Below are 18,986 nucleotides of genomic sequence, written 5' to 3'. Positions count from 1 at the left end.
TGCACATTTTCCCTTTTATTTTCTTTCAGTTTTAACACATTGAATCAGAATCCGCTTGGTGGCCTCTGAAATATTATGCTGTGTGGACAGAGCTGTGAAAAAGAACCATCTGGGATTTTTTTGGTTTGTTTTATTGTCCTCCCTGCAGCATTGTTGTATGTGCTATAACCACGAAGTACTAAATGGAGGAGAATGTATCCCAGAGGTTGTGCACCACCATTCACCACGTTGTCAAGATGCGGTCCACTGTCTCCAAAATAAAACCTAATATATATAAATATATATGAATAAGTCACACAATAATCAATAATATTACTAGAAGATGGATATGTTGCTGACATAAAATGTATGCAGCATCTTTCTTTTTTCACTTTGAGTTTGCAAATTGAAATAATAATTTTAAAAAAATAATAACAATATCATCACCATTAATATGAATAATAACAGCATGAATTGGAATTGAATTGAATTATTATCATTAATATTTGTCTTATTATCATCCTCATGCTGCTGTAGCGTGTGGTGTATAAACATGTATAATGTAACTGCAAAGAGCAGCAGACCTGTTCTGTAACGACCTGTACTTTCTGTGCAAGCTCGATTTTAACGTAGACTTCAAACATTTGCGGTGTTAAAAGTATCCAGCGTTTATTCTTTATGCTGTCTGTCTTTGCAGGTTTTCCCCATATCAAAAATAGAAAGCGACCTCGTCTCCCTCTGTTGACTCCACCAGATAATATCAGTGATTTAGGTCCCATCAGAAGCCAGACGAATTGGTGCCAGCCCTCCACCGGAGGCCCGCTGATAAAGACGATATATGAGCAGGAATGAGCTTTAGGGCTTGATTCTGTCTCTCGAGCACCTTCCCACATTAAAGCCAACCCTATGTCCCGAGAACATCGGCCCTTTGTCCTCAGGCAGACTCATCACTCACACAAGAGTCTCTTCACCACATAGTCTCCCATAAAGGCCCTTGGCTCTGCAGCCTCTGATAGAAACCGTCCTCTTCTCGTTCCTGTGGAGTCTGGCTGCTTAATGAAAAATCTCTATCAAGAACTGTGGCTGAAGCACTTTGTTTCATCTCTGTCAGTGGCAGCAGAGCAGAAGCCGTTATTGAAGAAGGACTTCCTCCCTACATCAAATAAAATAAAACAGCAGAGGCGTGTTTTCTCCTACTGAGGGAAAAACAGCATTTCTGCATCATTGTGAAACAACAGAACTGTACCAACGGGGTAAATAGTATTTAAATGGTGTTAAAGAGGTTTTAATTTAGAATGCAAAGGAAAAGAAAAATACGTTTTTGCAAGGTTAAACAGGCATGTGGGAGATAATCCCACAACTCAAGCACACTGCCTAATGTCCAAAATGCCCTACATTTGTATTAATAGTCTGTTTTTGTCCTGCTTCGGTGGTATTTCCTGCAATGCATTTCTAACACACGCTACAACTCTTCCTGGAAGTCTTTCCACAGGTTCAATGTTTATGGGAGTTATGGAGCGTTCCTTCAGAAGCACATTTGTGAGGTCAGATACTGATGTTGGACGAGAAGGCCTGGCTCACAGTCTCCACTCTAGTTCATCCCATAGGTGTTCTGTTGGGTTGAGGTCAAGTTCATCCACACCAAAATCTCTCCTCCATGTCTTCATGGACCTTGCGTTGTGCACTGGTGTGCAGTCATGTTGTAACAGGAAGACTCCATCCCCAAACTGTTCCCATAAAGTTGGGAGAAAACATCTTCACTGCTCTCCAATGTAAGGCTTGGATATATAGAAGCCGTAAATCATCATGGCATAGAAACCCATTCAGTCAAGCTCTCTATCCACTGTTCTTGAGTTAATCTCAAGGCGACATGAAGTTTGGAGGTCTATAACACTGTGCCGACCCCACTCTGCACTCTTATAGTGTGTCATCCAGAGCTTCATATTTTTGTGTGTCACTCTTTTGAATACTAGAGGGCACCACTGCTCACGTTTTCAAGGCCTTCCACCCTGAGAGTGCATCACTCACTGGAATCACACAAAGAGCAGCTTCTGCACCTTTTAAACAGCCTCTGTTAAATGCAGGGATTTAAAAAAAAATTTCTTCTACTTGGCCCTCTTTGATTCAGCTGCTTCTCTCTGCTGAGGTGCAGAGTGTATTTAACACTCGTCCGATGCTTGTTAACGTCCACACAGCCACAGATTAATCTCCCCCTTTGCGCTAAATTGTGTTTATTGGCCCCACTTAGTGGAATGGAGATTTGTGTTTGTGCTCTAAAGTGGATTGGAGGGAAGCAGTTTGTGTCAGCTTGACTGCCAAGTCATCAGATTCAGGATCATTATTGGCTCTACCCACTTTCCAGGCCTGACGGTGTAGACAGTGCAATCTGTTAATAGAGTCTCGTCTTAATTTAAGGCCCACAGCTGGGCTTTGATTCGCTGGTTGCAGCTAATGGAATTTAAGGAGGTTGGACACACTGATGGAGGGTTGCTTTCATTTAGTTTAACTATGTGTACAATATCTGAGGCTAATTGACCCTCTGGAGCTTTTCCGATCTCGCCGTCCTCTCTTGTCCTGCGATCTGTGCCTCCCACACCAGAACTGATCATTTCCTTCTCATTTCCAGACAACAGTAAACAAAAGTAGATGAGTTGAGGTCCCTCGTCAGCTTGAGTATTTCCGCTGCCAGAGTCGTACTGTGACTGCGTCATTAGAGCAAGGCAGAGGAGGGCCTTATTATTTTTAATAATCTCCTGTTTTTTACTGCTTCTTATCCCCCAGAGGTCTGCAGTCGGCACTTCCCCTCTGTGATCGTCAGCCCTGACTCCCTCGCCCTCCTCCTCCTCCTCCTCCGTATTCATGCTTAATGATGCTCAGTCATACAGGCGCGCCCTCACACTGCAGGACTCTCACTGATGACAGGCACAAAGTTTAAATTGCAGCAGCAACACGCACACACAAACACACAAAACTGAGGTTTAACCTCCCCTAATGTGAGTAACGTTGCCGCGTTCATGATGGCTCCAACAAGCCGACGGTTGTCTTTTCATCGCTTTGCCAAAAATTATTGCATGTTTCTCTCTATAGTCTGCAGGACTCATCGAGTGGGAGCTGCTCTATTGTGTCTCAAACAATGCACCGCTGCATTGTCAGGCGTATAATTGAAAACGGTTACTTGGAAACACTGTTATGGCTCTTACAAGTCAATCATCCATTACTGGTGACGCTTATCATCGCAGCCACAACTGGACTGTCAAAAGCCTTCAAAGCGGTCGGGAAAGAAACTGGAAAAGTAGCTCACGAGGCAGCGTTTAGCACACATGAAGTCACAGCTTAGGGGTGTTCCCACCTGAGAGCTGCTCATTAATAAATTAAATCATCATTTAAACACTGCATTTTGTATTTACACAGGTTATCTTTTATATTAACATGTCCTTGATGATTTGGAACATTTAGGTGCAACAACTATGCAAAACAAAGAAGAAGAAGAAAGATCCCAAAACTAAGAAATCAGGAAGGGGGGAAGCTGATTTTCACAGCAGTGTATTTAAAATGATACACCGAGGAGGAAAACTGTTTTTCCCAGGGAAAAAAATGAATCTGTAGATACATGAGCTGCAAATTCCAAAGACCGAGCTACCAGACAAACAGCCACTCGAAGACAGAGGTGTAAAACAGGTTTGCTGTTCATTCTGATAAAGTCCTCTGTGTGATATAACACTTTTATCACGTTTACACTGTTGGCAGTCTTTCTATCAACTGCAGGTTCACTTAACAAGACTGTGCTTCCTGCTCAATAACGATAAGTGAAAGCAGGCTGCAAACTGTCTGAAATGAATGTCTTGCATGCTCAATCATCCATGTTTATCTGGACGTAGCGTTTTGTGGGAGAAACGTTTCGTCACTCGTCCAAATGACTTCTTCAGTCTCAGCTGACTGCAGGTTTCCCCAATCTTATAAACAGTACATCTGCACAATAGCTGAAACCAGCCCACTGAAGGAACAATGGGCTGTGAGGTCAGTTCCTTGATCATGGGCCAGTTTCAGTTATTGTGCAGATGTACTGTTTATAAGATTGGGGAAATCTGCAGTCAGCTGAGACTGAAGAAGTCATTTGGACGAGTGATGAAACGTTTCTCCCACAAAACGCTACGTCCAGATGAACAACCTTCTGGGATGTCTGAAATAAAAAATGCTGCAAAAACATACATGCATAGTCATTTAAAAAGAACAGTACAGAGACATGTCAGCAAAGTGTGGTTAATTTAATAAAACACCACATCCATGCCGTCCTCGGGCTGGCTGTTCTCAAGGTTAAAGACTCAGAGAGGTTAGGCATACCTAACCCAGCAGGGACCACCAGCAGAGGTGAATATAATTTGGAGTTTCACCCCCTCAAAAAAGTTAATGCCTAGGTGCAGTGAAATTCTAATATCAGACTGGAAGCAGGATGGTTTTATTATGAAAAAGACATTAACGTGTGATAGTCCAGCACAATATTTCATAGACTTTAAAGGTTCCCTGTAATTTCCTAGATAATAATTATGTGGCTGTAAATTTACAGCAATATTCTGTTAAGGGGCTTAATTTGTTTCTAATTACTGCAAAGGAAGAAAAAGAATCTGTGTTCAAAGGAATTTTTTCAACAAATTAACTTTAATTAAGCAGTAACCTCTGTAAGTCGGAGCACAGAAGGTCAGTAGATATATCGTAAATAAAAATGTATGATTAAAGGAATCCATTCATTGTTGATTTCTAAGGGAACATCTACACAGGCATACATTCAGTAACCATCGCTCCTGTGCAGTTGCCCCCTGTGTTACCAAATGTAAGTTTATCATGTTATAAATGCTGATTGGTCATTAGAGAAACTCTTTTCCAATTATGGTAGCAGAGCTGAAAATGGTGCTTGATCTAATAGTACTGGCTGAACTAATAAGAGTTGAGGGTCCGCGGTTGTTTTGTTGAGCAGAGGTGAGGCCGTGCTGCCAAGAACCCCAACCTTTCTTTTACTTTATATTGTTTAGTTTCAGTTTGGTTTTTCCTAGTTTCAGTGTTAGTTTTAGTTGTTTTTTGTTGCTCATGAACACAACCGATCATGGTCATGTTCTCAAGTTCAAGCTGAGCATCAGAAACTGTTGTGATTTGCCACACCACCGTCTGTTTTACGCAGAATGTCTTGCTGTTGGCAGAGGTCAGAGGAGAATGACCATACTGCTTCCAGCTGACAGGAAGGGAACAGCAACTCAAATAACCACTCGTTTCAACCAAGTTATGCAGAAGAGCATCTCAACAGCAGCAGAAGACCACGCCGGGTGCAGCTCCTGTCAGATAAGATCAGGAAACTGAGGCTACAATTCACAGGGGCTCGTCAAAATTGGACAAAAGAAGATTAGAAAAACGTTGCATGGGCTGGTGAGTCTTGATTTCTGCTGCAACATTCACACGGTAGGGTCAAAATTAGGTGTGAACAACATGAAAACATGGATCAGCCTGCTTTCTATCAATTCAGTCTGCTGGTGGTGTAATAGTGTTTTTAGAAAAAGTATAAAGTGGCCAATGAAAGCATTTGTAATGTGCGTGACATTTGTTAGGGGCAGATTTGATAGGTTCAGACTAGCAATTACAATGCAAACACTTGACGACATGCGGACATGCTGGTCTCGATAAATGTCCAGACTGTCTCGGTGCTTGTTGGACAAATTTGACCACACTGACCAAGACTAAAGCCGAGGACATTTCCCTATCCATAAATTATAAATTTAGTTTGTTTTATAAGCACACAATATTGTTTCTGTTTGTTTTTATTGTTATTTCATTTAAATACAATTTCTAATATTTTTAGCTTCTAGTGTCGTTTTAATGAATTATTATTGCTTTGGTCAGAAGTCTTGCAATTTCTTGACAATTTCCCCGCCTTAAATTGTCTTAATTACATAGACCAAGAAGTTTCCAAAAAGTAACAGAGTTATTATTAAATGTTTAATATTTTGCGCTCCATTATCTGTTAAACTTCTTAGTTTTCAAACACAAAGTGAACGAGCTCTTAGAGTGAAATCACGACGTCTTGCTGCTTAACGGCAGTTTTTCTGCAACATTTCTGCAACATTTATTTACATCACATATCAGCAGAATACAGTGTTACTCTTCACAGAAGATCAATAAAAAGACAAAAGTTTATCAGATGGCCCCGTCTCTGACACAGCTTTTTCAAATCTAGAAATAATAAACTCAAGTATGCCTTTCCTCTTGACGTTCTTGAACTGCAGTTTCTTGTCCTGCGCTCTCCTCGGGACCGTTAAAACCTTCACGTGTGGCATTAAAATACAGCGCCGGAGTGTCTGCATCGCCGTCCACAGCACATTCACCACAGAATAAATACGATACGGTACAGATAGCCAACGCAAGCAGCAAAACAAATATCCGTGATAAGAATAAATAGGCAAACAGATCATTTAGAGGCAAATATAAATGCAGAAATTTTCTAAAATGCTCATCTGAACACTGAAATATGAGAATCAAATCAGGTTTCAGTTATGAAATTTGTTTTACAGCATGCAGAGGGAACCGTGATTTTGGGGCCATGAAGGATACTTAAAGGGAAATATGACAGAGATCACCTGAAGCAAGTCTCGAGTGAGAATTTTATTTGTACTTATATTTTTTTCTTATTATTCTGCACTATGTAATATGAAGGCTATGAGACAATTTAATAGATCATTCTACACAGGAATATTAATGCCTACTAATAGTGCTTTATATCGCAGAAGCAACCCTATGATTGACAACGCAGAAACAAAGAGAAATGACGGTTGATAGTGGAGAATAAGCATAAATGTGAAAGGAAGGTGCGAGAGAGCTGGGAAACCTTCAACTTGTTGCCTCAGTCAATGTGCAGTCTTCACGGTAACATATGAGAAATAAAACTAAAGTTTGGCTTCGTAAGGTCAAATCTGTGTATTCAGAGCATAAACAGCTACAGCGTCGACAGGAAAATGAAACCAGCAGCGCCGTTTCAAACCGTAAGACCAGAAAATGAAAAAGCTCAAAAGTATTATAACCTCCACCAGCACTTTTTTTTTTTTACAGCATCTAATAACCAGAAAATAACTTGAGACCAGCTTCTTCACATAAACACTCCACTTCACAAAAAGCCAAAAGAGAAAAAAAAAAGAGAAAAGAAAGAAAAAAAAGGCGAGAGATGACTCAGCCGCATCCTCTTCAAACCCGAGCAATCAATGATTCACAAAGCTCTGTATGCTTTCACTTCTCCGGGGTTTCCGTGTCACTCTCAGCGGTTACGCCATTTTATCAATAACACTGACAGTTTTCCATAAAGCTGAGAAGCTACGAAGCCGATGTGGTGTCCAAATCTCCTCGTAAGGTCCAGACCCCGGGATGAACCTGTGGCAACAAAAAGCACATCGTATGTATTTGTTTAAAAAGAAAGAAAGAAAGAAAAAGAAAACACTATCTTAAAACAGTAACTTTGAAACCATTTCTGTGTGTGTTTAGTCTTTTCACCTTCATGCTAAATATCTCACAGCCAGTGAACTCAGGCAACACATACGATCCGACACTCGCTGTTTTGTTGAATTTTGGTTGAAATCAGGGCTTTGTGCACTCCACTCACATTCATTTATTAAAAGATGAGAAAAATTATTTGTTTAGGGCCTCCAAACTGTTGCAAAGCAGGAAAAGCAGTTATCACTGTAGAGAGCAGCATTAAGATTTCCCTTAGCTAATTTAAGAGTAATAGATTGAGGACATATGCTAATTTGCTTTCTAGTGCATATCAAATGAGACGATTGATACTAGTCTCACATCTGCCCATTACGTTTACAGCCAGATGGTAGTTAGCTCAGCTAATCACTGGAAAAAAGGGGAAAACAATCCCCCTCGCTCTGTCTAGAAGACAAGAGTCACCTACCTTCACTTCTAAAACTGTCAAAATGACATAACAAGACTTATTTGTTTAATCTGTTAAAGAAGCACAGTGTCCTTTGTCACCCAGGTCAGGTTCCTCTCATAGCTTCCAGGTTTTGTGCACAACTAAGACAACCTGTTGTGAGCTATAACTAAAGCAGGGGCGGGCAACTCCATGCCTAGAGGGCCGGTGTCCTGCAGGTTTTTGAATGAACACAGCTGATTTAAATGGCTAAATTACCTCCTCAACATTTCTTGAAGTTCTCCGGAGGCCTGGTAATGAACTAATCATGTGATTCAGGTGTGTTGACCCAGGGTGAGATCTAAAATCTGCAGGACACCGGCCCTCGAGGCCTGGAGTTGCCCACCTCTGAACTAAAGCATTAACTCACACTTGATCAGCTTTACCTAAAAGAGGGCCGACAAAAGGTCCTGTACCTAGTTTAGCTCCATCTCTCTGTGGTGAAGCTACAGGCTGAGCTCATACACTGTATATATAAGACGGATGGCCCACCATAACATTACCCAGTGATTTGTAGACTATCCATTGAGGCTTTGAGTTTGGTACTTCATCCCTTGCAGTACTGTCCATACCTTTAATCATGCTTAACTCGAAGCCAAGGAAAAACCAACCACATGGAGAGCAGTTGCTGGAGGTTGCTGATTTTTACCAGGAGAAATTGGTAGCAAAGAGGGTGCTGTGCCAAAACTTCCTTGAGATTGCTTTGGCTGCTAGCAGACTGCTGTTGATACCTGTGGTTTACACGGAAGATGCTGACCTGTCTGCAAACACTTACCAACTACTTCCCAATCTTTAGTAAAATTTGCAAAAGATGCAAACCAGACACAGAGAATCTTTGCCTTCAAAGTAAATGTTGTACCTTTTTGATGCAAGCAACACATTAAAAAAGGAGATACCTTTATTTGGTCATTGCATTTCTAGTTTCCATTGCATTATTTGTAGTTTTCCCACTGTTTGATTTGTTTGCAGCTAAGTCGGTGTCTCTCATGTCAGCTACTGACAATCCTGGCAAACGGCTAGTGACTAAAGCAATCAAAAGGAGACCTCTTTGAATGCTACCAACAAAAGCAATCATGATCTCACTGGTTGAGGAATACAGATTCTTCCCTTGGCACCGGTGGTTGCCAGATGGTTGCAGACTGGTCCCTAACTGAGGTTTTAATAAAACTGAAATGATGGAGTGTCAGAAAAATTAAGTTTTACTGAAAAGAAACAAACCAAAGCTTCTTTTTTTTTTCGGTGTGGGGGGGAGATGCTTTGAGCATGTGTATATCTGATTTAAAGGTACTCGGGGGACTGGCTTCCTTTTGCAGTGACCTTCACCAAGTGGCCATTCAAGGAACTGGGGTTTTTGTTACTTGGGCTTTATTTTAGAAGTAGAAGTTCAGCAGCAATAGATCACTGGCTCTGCAGTACGGAATATCCCTGTTTATATCACCTATTTATGGAAAAATATACTCCGCATGAATGATGGATGCACTTTCCTTGTGTGCAAGGTGAGAGCAAAGCAAAAGTGTCTGAAACCTGCATTTTTTTTAATGGCCCCACGGGCAAATTTGTAAAAACCCTTTGGTTTTTGCAGAAATCTGTGGATAAATGTCTCTTGGCCCTGACTTGAGTAATTACTGTTGTGTTTGATAAGCTCAGTGCCTCAGTCATTTTGGGTCACACTGATTTAAAAAAACAAAACAAAAAAAACCCATTAAATCTACCGTCATATTATCCCCTCGCTTATGTGGTTTTAACACCATGCTTTCTTTTACAAACTTGACTTTAATTCTGATTGGAAAGGTAAATTCTTTTAAATGGTTTAGACAGAAAACAAACTGTACAGCGAAGTTGTGGCGGGAACATCATCTACGTCAGTAGGAGGAGCAGCAGTGCGAGCAGGAAAAGAAGAAGAGGCCGGTTCGTCTGCAGGGTGGTCGTTGCCGCCGAGTTGGTGGGACGCTTCCTCTTGGGGCCGTTGCAGAGTGGGGTGTTGCAGCAGGAGATGCAGACTGAATTCAACCTGCCGGTGCAGAACTGCTGGTAGCCAGAGGAGGCGATGAGGCAAGCCCCCGAGGATGCACACGATTTCCGATAATGTATCCCTGAAAATAATAATCAAGAGCTCTCTAAATGTTTCCAGTGTTCAAACAGAAAAAATAGTAAAAATAGTAAAAGAGATTCCAGTAGTTGGAAATGCATTTAACAAAAGTTGCAAAGAAATGTGGATTCATTGTCCCTGCTGTAATAAGATTGCTTAGACTCAACTTATAAGAGCTGCAGTACTTTATTGTCCTATTTGGACTTTGAAAGTACTGATTTCCTGTCTCCTTTTATTAACTAACGTTGTGCGGTGAGGGACAATTTGTTTCTGCGATGTGTTGGAAAAATGCTTTTTATTCACTCTGCACTTTCTGACTTCTTTATCAAGTAACCTTTCTCTATCTGGTACCTATTGCTGTTATTTGTTATGTTTTTCTACGGTATGCTTGATATAGGAAGCATTTTGTCATCTATGTGGTATTGTTACTGTATTATTCATGTGGTTGTTTCTGTTGTCTGCAAATGAAACATTCCTTTGCTGTGTGGATTAAATCAAATTCAGATAAATTCAATTTCTGCAGCAGGGAGTTCCATTAAGTGGAAAGGCAGGAAAAATGTGCATCTTAGCATTTTTTCCCCTTGATAGTGCTTGTTTGGTATGTGGTAATAAGGCACATGTTTCTACAGAACTGCTTCTCTGTCTGTCAAGGTAAAGCCTAAAATTACTATCTGAGGCAATGCTATGAGGGATCAATGTTTTACTCAAGGACACCACGCAAGGCTACTTTGTTGCAAGCACTGAACCTATAAACTTCCAATTATAAGACACTTCATCAAGCCACGTGCTGTCTGAGATTTGACAACTAATAGGAAAAATCTGATAAGCCAATCAATGATAAGTTTGTTATCTGAAGGGACTTTTGCAGGTAGCTGCAAACATAATATTGACAGTCTGTAAAAATAAAGAATATTTTTACTTCAAATACTAGGCTGCAAACATGTTAGGGAAAGCAAATGCACAATACCGTGTAAAGATGGAGTAGTTGAAAAATAAACATCCCCAAATTTAGTAAAAATTGAGCAAAAAACAGATTACAGTCACTAATGTTGGTTTAATTTCTGATTTGCATAATATCAGAAATTAAACTGATATTAATATATATATATTAACATAATTGTTAAGGCAGGAAAAACATTTACACAATAAAATGATAATTAATGATGTGCTTTAGCCTTGGATTAATTATATTAATATCAGTACTACAACGGAAGATTTTTCTTTTTTTTTTTTTTAAATCGAGCTATATGTAAACACCAAAATCCAACAAAGAACAGGTTACTGTTGACAGTTGTAACTCAGATTCTAATAGCATTTTGCACAAGCTCCCACTCGGGTCTTTAAATAAGAGTGAACAAAGCAAACTGATAGCTAATGACTGTTTGGGCCTTAGAAGCAATGTTACAAAAATATGTTTGATACTAGGTTAATTAATATCTAGATTAAATAAAAATACATTTATTACATGGAAGAAATTGAACTAAAGGAACAGGACTGAATAAAACTGAAAATGTTTTTTTTCCCAACACTATAATAGAAAAGACTTTTAGAAGAACTAGCCGTTGTCTGTGCACATCTTTTGATTATGTTAGCTGGGGATGCTAAAGTGTAAACGTTCTCAAAATGTAATGAAAATCACGTTAATAATTTCTGTTTAGAAACGGAGAGCACCTTGGATCTTTCACAGCTCTTTAAATAAGATTTAACTCAACAACCTTAAAGTTAATGATGAGCTTTGGTCTTTGAAGAAATGCTATGCTAATACTTTTCATACTTGGCTATGCTAGTTAGCCAAACAGATGTTAGCAGATAAATACACAGATAAATGTACAGATAAATATTTTATGGAAGCTTGATTTTGCTACTGAATTTTAATTATTTAGTTTTACCATCAATAAATTAAAATGTTCGATAGCATCTCAAAACAAAAAAAAAAAACTTGAAATTTCGAATTAAATATGCCAAAATTTTAACTTGAAATTTTAAGATACTCAGTAAGTTCAAATTTTGAGATAGCTCAAAATAATATTCTGGTGCCCAAAACAAATTAAACTTCCTACCTTATACTGCTCTGGATGTGAAATAAAAGTTCAAACGCTACACCCGTATTGTGGTTGTATCCACTTTTCCTTTTATTATTTCATATTTATACATTTTTAGACAATAAATGGAGGTTTGTTAATCTTTTTTTGCATTTTCTACCACATGACCCCTGGTAGGTTTCCTAGTTTGGAATTTTAAAAAAATGTCTGCTTAAAAAATTGTCCCACCTCTTTTCCAAACTGTCAGTTTTTTTCACTCTATAGACTGAGCTATTTTATTTCTTGTAAGGCGGCACAAAACTAATCTAATCTCAGTGGCAGCTGAATGAAAGCCTCTTGTCTTTGACAAATGAGCTGAATGAAGTAGTTTCAGTCAGCTGGGGTTTTGGATCAGCAAAACAACATCACAATACAAATAAGGCTTATGTGAAAACGAGCCTGCAAATAAAAAAAAAAAAGCAATGGATGGGAACGTTTATGTAGGTTTACAACTGGAACATTTTTACACACTGTACCACAGCCCAGTGTCCCCTCTGTGATACCGAGTCCTACACCAGAGTCAGCCTACACATCAGTCAGTGCTTCTCTTTTCCTTCAAAGCAGAGCAAAGGAACTAAATTACAGATAACAATATCTATTTCACTGAAAATCACAGGAGATTGCTCTTTTGGACCAGTCAATAAGACACAACGATTAACAGGTATTTTGGGATGGAAGAAGTTGGGTATCCTTGGGTACTTTCTTTTTTGTCACTAATGACAGAGAAAATTACACACATCTGCAAACATCACAGTTAATTTAAAGAGTTGTTTATGTAGGCTCCACTTACGTGACTCGAAAATAAAAGTCATGCTACGACCAAAACGAGCGTAGTCAATTACGGCAGCCTCACCTAAATGGCAGAGAAGAAAACTTAAGAAGTCACGTTCTCTCTGAGCGATGTGTTTTCAGTTTCATCTCTGGTTTCCAGACGGTCACCTTCCTTCTTTCTACTGATAGACAGAAACTCTATCTTTGTACTTTTGGCTGGCTCAGACTGTGCATTAATCCCAGTCTCTCAACCTTTATGGACTCTGTTCTGGAGCGCGTAAAGGAATGAGAAAACCAAGAAAGACATTCCTCCATCAAGCATACATAATTCTGTAATCTCTGTAACGTTGGGGCCTCTACTGAGGCATTGCCAGACTTCATGAGCTAACAACGAGAAGCGGCTTACCATCAGATTTGACCAGCACCTCCTTCTGGCACATGTCCTGTACGTTGACGGTACAGTTGACGATGTACTCTGGCGTGGAGCAGTCATTGTGCTTCATCTCCTCACACTGGTAGCACTGAATCTGAAGGGTATCTCCTGCCACACAGAGTGGAAGCAGAAATGTTCAGTTATTGCAGGACTTTTTTTGTTTCCCACCCTACAGAGTTCTTCACGTGGATAATCAATCCTCCCGTCACAGCTTGATAAGCAAAGGAATGCGTTTAACATTTGTTTTTTTGTCAAATGTCAAAAGCGCGGAGCTTAAAAACTTGGCTAGATTTTTTTATCTTGTGAAGAAAATGAGAAAGATAGGCCTAGCCACTGTTTCCAAGAGGTTTGCAAACTCAAGATTAGCAGCAGGTGGAATCTTAGCTTCCTGAGAGATCGGTTGAATAAACTTTGATATTACTTATTGATACTTTAAAGACTTAAAAATATGCCCATAAGCTGCATTCTTCTATTATGCACCACTGAGTGATAATGAATGATGCTCTGTGATTAATGTGACTGTGCAAAGCTATGAAATTTCAAGCAATATGATTTTTTAATTTTCCAATCATTACCTAGAACTTGAATCTAGCGTTTGAGTCCATCAAACGATCAGAAAAAGTGTTTACTGAGGTCGTAAACCAAGGAGAGTGTGTACAATCTGAAAAGCAATAGCAGACACCCCCTGCCGGCCATTAAATTAAGTCACTTGGTCCACGAGTATTGCCTGCTTTTAAACTCATTTTCAGGTGTTTTGTTTTTTTTTCTCTCCTCCCCCCCTTCTCACCGTCTCTTCTCCCCTTTGGTTTTCTTTCTCTCCCTCTCTTTCTTTCATTCTTTCTCCCTGTCCTATCCCCCAGTCATGTCTGTCCCGCTTGTAGCAACCGAAAATAAAATAAATTCATACTTATAATAAAGGTCAATCAAATGGACCAATATGGCAAGGCCATGATGATCCAAATCAAATCAAATCACTTTTATTGTCACATCACATGTGCAGGTACATTGGTACAGTACATACGAGTGAAATTCTTGTGTGCGAGCTTCACAAGCAACTGAGTTGTGCAAAATACAATAACATAAACAGGCAAAATACAAGAATGGCTACATCTGAAACTAATAAATATATGTACAATATATAATAGTATATGCATTTCTGGATGTGTATACTAAATGTTTTCCACGTGTGTGTGTGTGTGTGTGTGTGTGTGTGTGTGTGTGTGTGTGTGTGTGTGTGTGTGTGTGTATACACATATTTTACAATTTAAATAGAGTAAACAATAAAATAAAATATATAAAAATATACAGAGTGAGACATGTGCAAAACAGTGGCATTACTGTACAGTATGGAGTGCATAATGTTGAAGTTCCAGTAGTAAAGGTGAGGTGTCTATGACGTGTTCAGCAGTCTGATGGCCTGGTGGAAGAAGCTGTCTCTCAGTCTGCTGGTTCGGGACCGGATGCTGCAGAACCTCCTTCCTGAGGGAAGTAGTCTGAACAGTTTATGGCTGGGGTGACTGGAGTCCTTGATGATCCTCCCCGCTTTCCTCAGGCAGCGCTTCCTGTAGATGTCTTGGAGGGAGGGAAGCTCACCTCCAATTATCTGTTCAGAGCACCGCACTACTCGCTGGAGAGCTTTGCAGTTGTAAAATTGGTAAAATAAATCCGCTTGGCATCTTTCTTGGCCTTAAGACAACAATTCTGATGGCTAAAGATCCAAACGGGACACAAAAAAACAAACAAACAAAAAAAACTCATTTTCAGTCCCAGTTTAACTTAACAACGAGTGTCTACAGCCACCTGTAAAACACGGTGGAGGCTCTGTCATGGTTTGGGGCAGCATTTCAGCCAGTGGTGTTAGAGATCTTGTCAAAATGAATATATTTTGAACACAGAAAACTACCGTCAGATTTTGATCCGCCATGCAAAACCATCTGGAAAGTGTCTAATTGGCAACAGCTACATTTATTTGATTGACTGGCCTCTCCAGAGCCTGGACCTCAGTGACTCAGACAACAGGGTTTTTCACACCTCCCCCTCCTCTCAGTGGCGTTATGCACCATAGCAACTGGCCACCACAGGTGTGTGGTGATGTCACCCTTTCTCCCTCACTGTAAACCTAATCATGGCTGATCCTGTGAGTGTGTACGGGCTTCAGCCTGTCCTCTTCAAACAGCAGCTTTAAAGCAAGTCAGGATAGGCGTTATTCGTCATATGAACAGCACAGGTGACGACTGATGAAGTTTACCAGACTTTTCTCAAGTTTGAAGCTGCTCTTCACAGGACTATTTTTCTTGGATTATTGATAATTGTTCACAGTATCTGTGAATCAGGGCTGTGTGTTTATTTCATCCCCTGTGTTCTCCCAGAGTTGAGCAATAGATGCTTGTACAGATTTTAGCACATATACCATTTGTTCAACGGTATATTTGCTCCAAACATGACTAATGGCGCTCCACGAGAGCGCTCTGTCATCTTTTTATCTCCCGCTGGGTGTTTTGACTTTACGCCTACAAGCAGATGGACAGTGACAAGGTCTCCTGACTGCACGAAGCACATAAAAGCACATGTTTTTCTTTGCTCTCTTTTATTGGATGTCTCGAGTGTCAGCAGAGAGGTTATAAATTCACACAGAATAAGCCGTAAAGAAAACACATCAGCAAAGCTCAGAGTGGCTGTTCTTAATTCCCTGGTAACCCGTGGATTTTATAGCTGATAAAACTCCATTTACAACACAAAGCTGCCGCGTTAAATGTAATCTGCCAGTGCATAGATGACCCATCTGCATCCTTATCCCCTGAGGTACTAAAACCAGAGTCCAGATTGCTACGGCAACCTCTTGTAAATATACAAATGCACTTTTATGTGGGTTTTTGCCAATTTCATCTGCCGCTTTTTTTAACTTACCAGCAGAGGCACCTGCAGACCCCACAGGAGCTGTTCAAAGACCTACTCGGTCCTCATTTTTCAAATAAATCATTCTGTTCTTTGCATGTTCTCTGTGGAGCGTTAAAAGATCAGCTCTAATTTAAAAGGTGGACTGGACTCCGTCAGTCATTGCAGATGCAGCAGACATATTTCTTTTGCAGTCATCAAGCTAAATCGTGAGGATTAATTTGAAATACATATATTCAGCCTTTATTTTGAAAGAGCACAATAGGCCTTTATTAACTTTTATACTGTGTGAGAAAAAATGAGCCCAGAAATCACAAAAATATTTATTCTTCTCCTATTGCCAGAAACCTTGAGATGCCTCATGCTCTGCAGAGATCTGCTCAAACCGTGAGGCAAAAAGAAAGTGAGTGTAAGTAAACATATGAATTAGACATCACAGTGCCCACAATGACGTTGTAGTCCTGTTTAAGTGACTGCTACGGTTGGAAATCAGATGATCTACAGACTCAGTGCCACCTCTCTGCATCATAACTAAAAGCAAAGTCTATAAATTTATATAATCAAATCTCAGCATTTTTCATCAGATCACTGCGTATGCTCACTTACTGCTCCATGCTAGGATATCTTCATCAGAGCAGCTCAAAAATCCATCCCTGCAGAAACGCCTGCTCTAAACATCCCACTCAAGCTTATAGATATCACTGGTGCAATCATTTAAATGGCAGCAAGCATTCACCTCCAACTTTAAAGGTCCTCATATCATATCCACCACCACAACACCACCCTAAAACATTTAAACCAAGCAAAACCTGCAGACTCCTGAAATCAGGACACCAGAGCAGCATCCAGCTCCCGAGCTCTGCTCATCACTTCTAGAAAACTGCTTCAAATCCCCCGTTTTCTTAGTTCCGCTAAAGAAAACAGACCACAAACCACATCCTTTTTGCTACTTCTATATCGCCATCCTCTGAACTCCAATCACCTGACGCACTTCGGAACAACTAAATACTATCAGCGCGATGTGGCAGAAAGTCATGCAGCAGCGGGAACAAGCGGCTCGCACTTTTAAAGGGCGTCATTGGCGTGGATCTGTGTTACTATTGTTCCCACTTTGCTCCAAAATGAGCTCGGGGTGTGTGAGGTGTGGGGTGGGGAGGGGGGCACTCCTTCTCCAAAACCATAAATCCTTCCTGCTGTTTCTCCACTTATCTAAAAACATCTGGAAAGATTCTCTTTTTTTATTCTTTATCTATTGGCACAAAGACGAGTCTCCAAAATGTTACACCGGCTATAAAGTAAAGTTCATCTCGACTGGCTCTAAACGAAGTCTGCATTTCCTCTCTGTGCGTGGACATGACTTCTATCATCATACGAGACCACTGCGGTCTCCCCAAAGTTGCACCTACCCGCATCGAGGAGGACTCCGAGCAAAGTCGCGAAAACGAGCAGACGCATTCTCTCCCAAATGATGCTCGGAGGGGAAACATGAAGAGAAGAAGAATGGGGGGACAAACACGCGTGGACTCCCTGAGGTTGTTATAAGACAAGGAGGTCGACCCGCCGCAGAGGCAGCCCGGACTCGGATCCGCTCATCCTCCCGGCTGACTGAAGTGACAGCGAAGAAAAAGAGAGAGAGGGGAGGAGAAGTAGTAGAAGAAGAAGCTCCTGCCCGCAAAGTGCGCGTCTCCTCTCCACGCAGCGCGACTGGAGACAGAGCCGGAGCGCAGAAATCATAAAGCGCAGCCACGTGACTGGAGCGCACAGTTGGCGTTTCCATTTCTCATCCTGTGCCCGCGCACTAATTGCGCATCATTACTTGTTATCCTCTCACCGTGACTCTTTCTCGGCGCTGGCGTGTGGATTTGGATAACAAATAAAATCCCCCGTGCGCAAAACTTGGATTGGCGCGTTTTGGTGCTTCCTAACAGCTCGCCAGAATATTTCAGTGAATGGAGTCCGTAGCCCCCGCAAAGGGAAACACTTTCCCCTCGTCTGCTTTTAAGATCTTTCAGTCACGTCAGACTCTCAGTGGCCTGGATCACATAGCACGCGACGTGTATGTTTTTTAATGGCGTAAATAGTCCGCGTGCAGACGCACATTTTAATATTAATTTATGTAACTGAGTCAGCTCTAAGGTGGGGTGGAGGGCCACTGTGCGTTTACTATTACTCTTATTCACGCCATGTAATCGCCATGAACTTATTAATGACGTATCATGTGATCATTTTACTTTGGAAAATAAAAGATGTAATGTGAACATTTTTATCTGCGCGCGTGTGTGTCACTGAATGCATTTAACTCCGTTTTATTTATATCGCACCAAACAATCACTTTACACCGTGAAGTAAAGACCCTACACTAATAGATTGATTTATCTATTGATAATTATCACTGAATCACTGTAACTGTACCTGCCTGTGTGCACTGAGCTAAACTTTGTTATTTAAGTAACGTCTGTCAGTTCAAACTACACAGAGCAGAAAAATGTTATCTTTACAATTAAATTAACTCAGGCAATCCATCTTTAAAAACAAAAAAACAACAACAAAAAAAAAAACGACAACAACAACTATCATCTAGTTTTGGATTCTAAGTACATACACAGAATACTCAGAGGAGAAGATTGTGCCATCGCTGTTGCTCCAGTGTTTCCCTCCGCTGCAGGTGTTGGGGTCCTGAGCTTATTAATCTGTGCTCAATACACCTGTGAACACCACTGTTGGTGAACATGTGGCTAATTAAGTCATCAACTACTTCATTAGGTCCACCTGTTTAATGCAAATATCTAA

At 40.6% G+C, this 18,986-nt stretch overlaps 1 protein-coding gene across 2 annotated transcripts; it reads right to left on the bottom strand.

The window, feature by feature from the left end:
- Positions 1-6,058: 6,058 nt before the first annotated feature.
- Positions 6,059-18,139, bottom strand: LOC146680936 (ly6/PLAUR domain-containing protein 1-like). Of its 2 annotated transcripts, XM_085448182.1 has the most exons (5): positions 17,603-18,139; positions 13,275-13,409; positions 12,888-12,950; positions 9,760-10,020; positions 6,059-7,383 (listed from the first exon to the last, which is right to left on the bottom strand). In XM_085448182.1, exons 1-4 carry the CDS (start codon positions 17,649-17,651, stop codon positions 9,785-9,787), a joined length of 483 nt encoding a protein of 160 aa, XP_085304308.1. In that variant the 5' UTR covers positions 17,652-18,139; the 3' UTR covers positions 6,059-7,383; positions 9,760-9,784. The 2 variants fall into 2 exon arrangements, with proteins under 2 accessions (XP_085304308.1, XP_085304309.1); XM_085448183.1 differs by lacking the exon at positions 12,888-12,950 and having other exon boundaries at positions 17,603-18,051.
- Between the last annotated feature and the right edge of the window lie 847 nt (positions 18,140-18,986).

This window comes from Copadichromis virginalis, linkage group LG23 (genome assembly GCF_057382275.1).
Source record: "Copadichromis virginalis isolate Kocher_CV1m ecotype Utaka linkage group LG23, C_Virginalis_male_GT1.1, whole genome shotgun sequence".
Lineage (NCBI taxonomy): Eukaryota > Metazoa > Chordata > Actinopteri > Cichliformes > Cichlidae > Copadichromis > Copadichromis virginalis.
The sequence above is the reverse complement of the archived record's forward strand: the minus strand, read 5'-3'. Positions and strand labels throughout refer to the sequence as shown.